Below are 9,612 nucleotides of genomic sequence, written 5' to 3'. Positions count from 1 at the left end.
CAGAAGACTTGAAGCTGTTATAGCTGCAAAGGGTGGGCCAACTCCATATTACATTCATGTGTATGTAAAGACAAATGTCCCAGAGTCTCCACTCTAATTCATCCCAAAGGTGTTTTATCGGGTTGAGGTCAAGACTCTGTGCAGGCCAGTCAAGTTCCTCCACACCAAACTCGCTCATCCATGTCTTTATGGACCTTGATTTGTGCACTGGTGCGCAGTCATGTTGGAAGAGGAAGGGGTCATCCCCAAACTGTTCCCACAAAGTTAGGAGCACGATATTGTCCAAAATGTCTTGGTATGAAGCTGAAGCATTAAGAGTTCCTTTCACTGGAAGGGGCCGAGCCCAACCCCTGAAAAACAACACCTGAATTCAATGATTTGGAGGGATGTCCCAAAACTTTTGGCACTATAGCATATCTTCTAAAACATTATTGTTTCCACAGTAACAAATAATTCACAGGGACTTTTAGGGCAGGCACTACACATAATCTAAAAAAAAAGGTGTGCTTACTTCACAAATAAAAATATAGACTCTGTAGTATGGTGAAGCTTTCTGTACAGAGATGTTTACCTTTACATTTATGGACGGAGTCTCCAGTTTCAGTAGGTTTTCAGCCATGGGAGAGTCTTCAGTGTTTGCGCTGTCTGGTTTCATGGTAGCTTGACAAGCTGAGCTGTTGTTGTTTGTGTTTTTTTCTTATTAATAATATACAAAGACCGGCAAAAGAGAGGCTGGTGCATGAACAACTGTTTATAGGTGGTATAATGTAAGTCATAACCTGAGTAACTCATTAAATTGAAATGCAACTATAAACAGTTAAAATGCATGACATCATTTATTACTAAAAAATTGTAAGCACTGGAAGATTGCTATGGGATAATATACAACAGGATGTGGTGTTCTAGGACAATAACCCATCTCATATGTATAATAGCCTACCACATTGTGTTTCATTCCTTACATATTCCTTTTTCTGCAAAATATTCCGTAAACATGTTTTATTGTAGGCATATACAATAAAAAAATACAGTGTATGTTTTGTTTAAACTTTTAAATATATGCAGTTTGCTTCACAATAAATATTTTATTGTATTATAGCAATTCATTTATACTTAGGGTTGAATGTAGGTCTCTGTAGCTGTGTGACATGATACCAAAAATTATTTTTTTATTAGACTAATCACTGTAATATTAAGGTAAAATAGGCATTGAGACCAAAGCAAAATTAAGGTAAGAAAGTGAAAAAACAAACACATACACATACAGACGCACACACACACACATTCTTGTTTTTATTACATTGTGGGGACACTAGACCCAAAAATGCTTTATGGGGACACAGTAGTCTTGTGATCCAGATATAGGGAAAAATGGTAGGATTGAGAAACCAAATATGACCATAATTATGCATTCAAAAGAGTATGTTTTTATCTCTTAATGGGGAACAACAACAACAACTGCTGCTCTAAATAATAATATAGATAATAATTCGTTAGGTAATGAAGATGTGATTTTGCACAGACTGCAGTCACTCTTCGACCAGACATTTAATGCAACAACAAATGTGTGGAACATGACATTGCATCCTTTGACAGCATTACTAACCAGCATCAGTGATGAAACTGTCACCATGCATAGAGCGTTGCATATTAACTGTATATTAAGGAATGAGGTATTCACATATGTATCTCTTCTCAGTGCGACACACCTCATCATGCCACTTGCCCTGTGCAGAAAGCGAGAGCACTGCGCAGCTCTCGCGTTTTCCCCCTGTCGGCTCTTTCTTGGCACGATCCCAGTTGAAGTAGGTGATGGGCATGCTGTTGACATCGACATACTGGCCTTCTTTAACAATATCGGTCACTCCTATCCAGAAGTCTTTGGTGCCTGGTGAGCTGAGTTTGGCGTAGTCTCGTAGGTCGCTGTTTTCCCTCAAGTTTCGGGGCGTGGCCAAGGTTCCACCCTGAGCAATGCAGTCCTCGTTGGCCTGATGATAATGCTTGGGCTCTTCAACAACCAGGTAACACTTCTTGTGAGCTTTGATGCCACGAAGACAAACTGAAAACAAACAGAAATATATCCATTCCATTCGTTTTTTAATAGCTTAATATAAGAGGACATGTCTTTAGTAGGATCACTTGAGGTAATATTCTAGAGTGGTGTTTTTTGTTTCAATAGAAGTAGATGATTATGATGATGATGGTCCCACAATATATCAGTACTTGTAGCTTCACGAGTACTAGTAAGAATTTTTGGTCTGTTTAAAGTATTAAAACATTTCCTCCATTGTCTTGGGCAATTCCTTTTCTAAAGGGCAATATTTATTCTCTAGGGCCTCCCTGGGACCCATCTGCAGAAGCCCTATAAATCATAACCTCTAACCTTTAACCCTTTTGGGTGGCATCTGTTTCAACGTCTTCAACATTATCTCCTGCAACTACCTCTGGGATTTTTTTTTAAATTTGAGAGAGCTTCTCTTAGTTTAAGCCCACTTTGTGCTCACAATTGTTTAATACAGGAAACACAGTCCACCTAGACCTATAAGTTATCTAAACATTTGATTAAATTATCTAAACATATTTTTTCAATGTTTCAATATTCAACCACTATACCTGCCTTTAACATTGCACCTGTACGATTGTATGTTGTTTATCCTTTTGTTCCTTGTTTTGTTTGTTATTTTTACCATTCCGGATAGTTCTATCTTTCAGCAGAGGGCAGCAAACCCTCCCAGTTCCACGAAGCAGATCATCTATACGCATGCTGAAGCAGTGCAGCAGGATAACCAGGTTGGTTTTATATACTCTGTGTGAAGGATTACTTCTACCTGATGATGTCTGTAATAATATTTTCACACAAAATCAAACTTTTGCACCTGGACAGTTAATGTCATACATTGGTTTTGCCATTAGGTTGGTTTTCCTGATATTTGCATTAATAAACATTTATATATTGTTTTTGGAAATGTATTTATAGTTTTCCTATAAAATACTGGATCATACATGATTATGTTTATTTATTTATTGGTTAGATGACTAAAGTGCTGACAGCAGTACACAAATACACCAAAAGTCACATGATGGTCATTTATTCATTAATCGTCAGTAAGCACTTTATCCTGGTCAGAGTCACAGTGGTAGTTTAAGTCTATCCTATGAAGACTGGACGTTAGGCAGGAAAACACCCTGGATGGGATCCCAGCATTACACACACACTGAGTAGCTGATCATCGCAGTATGTTCACAAGAGGAACATGAGAAATTCCACACAGACAGTAACCTGTTCGCAGGATCGAGCAGGAATGCTGGTGCTATGAAGCGGCAATGCTTCTTGCTGAACCACTGTGTTGCTTATTACATCATAATGTGCCATATAATAAGCAAATGCCTTTATACCTGTACTGTAGCTTCATTCAAGACCAGCCTGCAATATCACAGCCTTCTAATTTCTCTATTTAGAAAGTGTTTAATATGGATACAAACCCTATACATCTAAATTTAGTAAGTAGCAAAGTAGCAGTGGTCAAAACTTTTTTTCCTAACACACGAGTATATGAGCCTGTTTATTCACAGAGATGTCGATCTTGACAGGACTAAAATGATCAGACCACCGCAGAGTGGGTAATTTAGTCGGTAATTTAATTTAGATAAACCAATGACATGGTTAATCTGGATGGAAATAAAATCACTTGTAGGACCTGGAAATTTGGAATGACCCCAAGTCCCCATATCAACTAAATCTGTCTGAATAGGGCTTTAGAGTCCAAGAAACCACAGGATCATATAGTGGGCCTCTGTGTGAGCTTTTACATTGCAAACTGACTTGTTTTTCCCTGCTTGTGGGCTCAAAAGGTATATTTTGATGAGATAATTGTTAGAAAGTATGAAACTGTTGAGTGTTTAGATGGGAGATGGCAAAACTAACAGGCAACAGGATCATATTTCTGTGGTATATGTTATTCCTATATAACTTAATGAATGAAATCAACCTCATATCAATTGAAACAATTATTGTGAGGAGTTTTGATTGGAATTCTTGAATGTTAATTGTATCGTAGCTAAGAAACCGTTTCAGAAATACATGATGTGGCAATTGTTATACAATTATCCTATTACTTTGTGTATAACTGCCTCCTGAGGAACAAAGCTATACAAATTATGTGCCATTCATATTTTACTCTTATTGTTAGCGTAATGCTTTTTACATGGCTGTAATTGAACGGAACAGATATCAAGCTGTGCGTCTTCCTTGTACAAAACAAGCTCGGTATAACTCGGTTGAAAATTAGCCGCAGTGTTAGGGTATGTAAAGGAGACCTGAATAAAAAGATCCAGTCTGAAATCCAGTCTACCTGTTTGTAGCGCTTGCATCTCCTTCAAGGAGTTCACCTCTTGCCATAGTTTATCGATTTGTGCCTTCATATCATCATCTTCTTAGTCACAGAGAAAAAAAGCAGAACCAACAGAAGAAATTATATACACAGTATATATATTGATAATAACATGCTTCTATTTATTTTCTGCAGTTCATTTCTTTCCCTGTACCGATAACGTTACCTTTACCTGCAGCAGCTTTCCTGGAGCGGGAAGGACGAGCACATCCATGATGAAGCAGGGTGCAAGACAGCAAGAAGAGAAGAAAGAAGTAAGGAAAAGCCATGGCTACTGTGAGAAAGCAGCCAGCTCACACAGAGGCTACATTTATACCAGTACAAGAAACCCCTGAGAGAGCACCAAATACACACCAGCGCTCCACATGCAGACTCCCAGCTTATTGGCTGAAAATCTTGAGTTGGAGTGTGAGCTCCAAAAACAAGAGCATTGCATACCAGAGGTGCTGTAAACAACCAGTTCACTGTGTTCACCCATTCATAAATATTTACCTGGGCCAGCATGCAGCTCGTTTCCTCTAGTCGTCAGTCAACAAGCCACCTCAGTGTCACAGGACATTCTGTACGGATTAAAAACTCAAAAATGTCTGTTCCCATTTCATCTACATCATCTATAATGTTTAGGGTTTTTTTTTAGGAGAATATGAAAGGATTCATAACAAGCAAAAGTGCAAGTTTTAAACGAAATGCTGAGTTCAGTAAGAGCAACACCTTCTCCACATTTGACATGTATAAAATGGTTAAAAACATGTATGTAGATAGATTTTGTGTTTGGGTAAATTCCTATCCCAAAATAAAATCCTGTGGAACACAATTTAATCCAATATTTCAAAATTTAAAAGGAATATAAAGCACAAACATGACTAAAGGTAACCATCTACCAAAGGTCAGAAAGTAAGGAGTGCACAAGCCAGATAAATGACCATGAGGCCAAGTGTAACTCTGATGGAGTGGAAGAGATCGACGTCTCTAGAGTGTTCAGAAGAAATGAAAAAGCTTTATGAGTTTGCCAAAAGGCACCACGGAGACTAGACAAACATGTAGAAAAGTCTTCTGTGTTCTGATCACACCAAAACTGAACACATTAACATACACATCAATGCCCATTACTCCGAAAACACCATCCTGACCATCCAGTGAAGCATGATGGTGGTTTCATCTGCTACATCCACCATGTTGTGTTTCATCAACAGGGACTGGGAAACTGTTAAAGATTAGAGGCATGTTGGATGAAACCAAGTAAATCTGTTCCAGTGTGCAAGAGATTAAGAATAGAGCAGAGGTTAATCTTCCGACTGGACAATGATTCTAAACATTCTGCTGAAACTACACTACAAATCTAAGAACATGAGTGTGTTAGAGTGACCTACTCAAATCCGATTGAGAATTTGTGCCAACTGCTGTTCACCAATGGCCTCCATTCAGTGAATCTTTGGCTGAACAAGATTACCAAGAAGAATATCAGGATCCAGATGTGCAAAGTTCCAGGTTATAACACTACAAAATGTAGAAAGTTTCAAGGGGGGTGAATACTTATGCAAGGCACTGTAGTGCGCCAACTCGCAACCGAAGCCAAGGTAGGTCTGAAATGAACAGTGTGTGTTTGGATTTGCTTGGATTATACAGTGGTGAGGATTATAGACTGGTAAAGAAGTCCAGTGGGTATTCTGATAAGAAATATTTTTAGCTCCTGATGCTGTGAAACACATGAATGTAAGTATAATAGCAGTATAATATAGAAAATCAAGAAGATATAGGCCAAGAGATGGTAGCTGGTGCCAGACAGGCTGGTTTAAGCTTTTCAGAAACTGCTGATCTCTAGAGTTTACTCTAAATGGTACAAAACACATCCAGTAAGCGGCAGTTCTGCAACTGGAAACAACCTTGGTGAAATGACTAGACTGATTTTAACTGATAGGAAGGCTACATGAACTCATATAACCACACTTTACAGCTGTGGTGAGCAGAATCTTGACGTGGATAAGTGCCAATGAGGCTATATTCCACTCCTGTCAGCCAAGAACAGGAATCTGAGGCAAACATTCTGCTTTCTCTTCTGATCAACAAGATGTTCAGCGGATGTTTTTTGTGTTTCGCACCATAATGTGTACATTATGGAAAATATTGTCAGTACAAATCCCAGGAGATCAGCAATGTCTGAAATACTCAAACCAGCCCATCTGGGATCTACTAAGGTTCCAGATTCTGATGTAAATTTCCCTTTGGGATGAATAAAGTATCTATCTATCTATCTATCTATCTATCTATCTATCTATCTATCTATCTATCTATCTATCTATCTATCTATCTATCTATCTATCTATCTATCTGATGTTTTATTTTTAGGATATTTTCAGTCAGTATAAACAAATGAAGGACTTTCTGGCTGTGAGTGTGATATGACAGAGTCAGGACTTTGTTGTCTTTCAGTGTGTGTTTTTCCCTCTGTTGGATAACCTTACACAGATTTTAAAGTGGTTGAAGATAAATTTTAGATGTGTATGAACAAGCACTTGGGGCATCTTAGAGAGCAGAATTGGGTTTGATATCATCATTTACTTTGCAGATAGAACAATTTGTGTGAAAGAAAATGAATATATGAATAGGTTGCCCATAGTAGGCCCGGAAAAAAACAGAAATACTTATGGAAAAACTACAAATTCTAAAAGTGTAGAGTGTCTACTTTCATATGAGGCATTATCCACAACTGTGGAGTGTGACATGGCATAGAAATTTATTTACATATACAGTCCCAAAACTGGCGGACATTCCATTTTTGGTATCTGGTAAAAAGAGTAATGAGCAGAAATATAAGTGTTCCTTATAATGTACCCATGATGGTATATTCCAAATAAAATTTAAGGCTTCAAAATGGTGCTGTTAAGGCTGGATATTATACTGAAATTACTGGGTGTTTCTGAGGAAAAGGTCTGCATAATATCATAGTCATATTTAATACATTTATAGTAAAGCTAGTGAAAAGGTCAGTGGCTGATACTTCTGTAGGTTGAAAGGGCTTCCTTTTAATCACAGATGGCAGTGTCATTTCCTGCACGTTTCCGTGCTGCTTAGCGAAGAGGAAAAAATCTCTCGTGACCTTACAACATCTCGTGGCCTCTATCAAGCAGTGCTGTTTTGGAGAAGAACAGAGTGTATGGTGAGATTGTAAGAAATGACTCACAGTGACTGCAGGAAAGTCGGGTTTAATTTGATCCAAATCCGAACACCTCTGGTTTTTCTCTCTCGTAGTAGAAATTGAGGGCATTTGTTCCATTGTGTGTTATAGCTGCTAGAAGAAAGTTTCTAAGTAGGTTTGAAGAAATCCTTGTTTCTTATTTCTGACAAATATTTATCCACTAGGTAGCTGTTAGCTGCAAAGCTAACCGACCAGGCTAAAAAATAACAATAATGTGATGCTGCTGCGTTCACCTTCATTTCAGAATTTGATGTTGTACCCACATGGCTGCTCCCGGCACCAACATTTATGCTACATTCAGCAACGATGCCACCAGAGATCAACGATAGCAACAGCAACCGTCAGCGACTAGATGCGGGCGTGTCGAGAGATGCAGCGAAGATGAGAACAATTTTATGTTATGAAAAAATGACCTGTGACAATGAGTACACACTGCTTCTTCTTCATCTCGTATCATATGATGCAGAATTTTATAGATCTTCCTTCAGAATGTTTTATTTCAGAGCCAAGAAACTGGTTTGTTTTCCAATTGAATGCTAGTTGGTTTTAAATTTCCCTTTGGGATGAATAAAGTATCTATCTATCTATCTATCTATCTATCTATCTATCTATCTATCTATCTATCTATCTATCTATCTATCTATCTATCTATCTATCTATCTATCTATCTATCTATCTATCTATCTATCTATCTATCTATCTATCCCGCTTATAAACACTATTACCATGGCAACCAGTAGTAAGAAAATCTATACTTCTGTATGTGTGAACGTTGCTTAATGAAATCAGCTTCAGGGTTTGCATGTTCTCCCGGTCCCCATGCTTCGGGGGGTGTCTTCTTTTGATTCTTCTCTTCTTCTTCTTTTGGCCGGTCCAAAGACATGATTGGCATCATGTTCGTATTGTGTGTGTGTGTGTTTGGGCTCTGCGATGTGTTGGCACCCTGTTAAGGATGTCCCCTGCTTTGTACCCTGCACCCCCTGGGATCTCTGCAACCCTGCTTTGGATAATCGGTACAGAAAATGAATGGATGGTTGGATGGAAATACCAGTATTTCTTTTGGATCAGTCTTCATACAGAATATTCTTGCTTGTTAAATCTATAAATTGGACTAAACAGTGTGCTCTTATCAGCCGGTAAATATAGCTCACGAAGGTCATTTTTTAATATAGACACACAGCTCAAATGCACAGAGGATGAAGATTATACTTGATCTTGTATTTCTCCAAACCAGGAATAGTGGTTAGTGTTTCCTTTGCACCTCAATGGTTGGGGCTCAAATCTCCCCACTGCACTGTTTGTGGAGTTTACATGCCTCCCTGTGCAAATCCATGTGAGTCTGAAGACATATGTTGTAGGTTATTTGTTAAGTAGCCAATATTTGGCACATATACATTACTGCACAGTGAAATACTTCATCCTTGAAGGGAAGGGATCAGAGCACAGGGTCAGCCATGAAGCAGCAGAGGGGTTTGGGGCCTTGCTCAAGGTCCCAATGGTGGCAGCTTGGCAGTGTTGGGGCTTGAACCCCAATCATCCAAGTAACAACCCAGAGCCTTAACCACTTGAGCTACCACCAGCACATCTCATCTCGTCCAAAGACATGATTGGCACCTCTAAAATTGTCCGTATTGTGTGTGTGTAGATTGGGCTCCGCGATGGGTTAGCACTCTTTCAAGAATGTTCCTTGCTTTGTTCCCTGCGCCCCCTGGGTTCCCTCTTGAAATAGTCTGTAGTGTGTGAGTCCCTGTAGGACAGGCTTTAGGTTTCTGAGACCCTGTGTATGATAAGAGGTACTTAAAATGGATGGATGGACAACTAGGAGAATGAAAATGTTTTGTCTGGTGAAATCAGTAGTAAGGTGTTTACTCTCTGGTTGTAAAAACCGTCTGCTGGCACCTTTGAATAAAAACACAACACAAAATCTGCTTGTCTTCTTGTGGCTTCAGATTAGCACCCGACTTCCTTAATATGTCTTGTCTTTTGGGTGGAAATCCAAAAGAAGAAGAAAAACAAGACACGAAA

The 9,612-nt window shown here is 38.8% G+C and overlaps 1 protein-coding gene across 2 annotated transcripts; it reads right to left on the bottom strand.

Annotated features, from left to right (window-relative positions):
• Positions 1 to 863: 863 nt before the first annotated feature.
• On the bottom strand, positions 864 to 4,700 carry clec3a (C-type lectin domain family 3, member A). 2 transcript variants are annotated; one of them, XM_058400437.1, is made up of 3 exons: positions 4,564 to 4,700; positions 4,353 to 4,430; positions 864 to 2,059 (listed from the first exon to the last, which is right to left on the bottom strand). In XM_058400437.1, the coding sequence occupies exons 1-3, from the start codon at positions 4,658 to 4,660 to the stop codon at positions 1,662 to 1,664; spliced, it is 573 nt and encodes a 190-aa protein (XP_058256420.1). In that variant the 5' UTR covers positions 4,661 to 4,700; the 3' UTR covers positions 864 to 1,661. The 2 variants fall into 2 exon arrangements, with proteins under 2 accessions (XP_058256420.1, XP_058256419.1); XM_058400436.1 differs by having other exon boundaries at positions 4,558 to 4,695.
• Positions 4,701 to 9,612: the final 4,912 nt, after the last annotated feature.

Source organism: Hemibagrus wyckioides, linkage group LG10, assembly GCF_019097595.1.
Source record: "Hemibagrus wyckioides isolate EC202008001 linkage group LG10, SWU_Hwy_1.0, whole genome shotgun sequence".
NCBI lineage: Eukaryota > Metazoa > Chordata > Actinopteri > Siluriformes > Bagridae > Hemibagrus > Hemibagrus wyckioides.
This window is presented reverse-complemented; position numbering and strand designations above follow the sequence as displayed.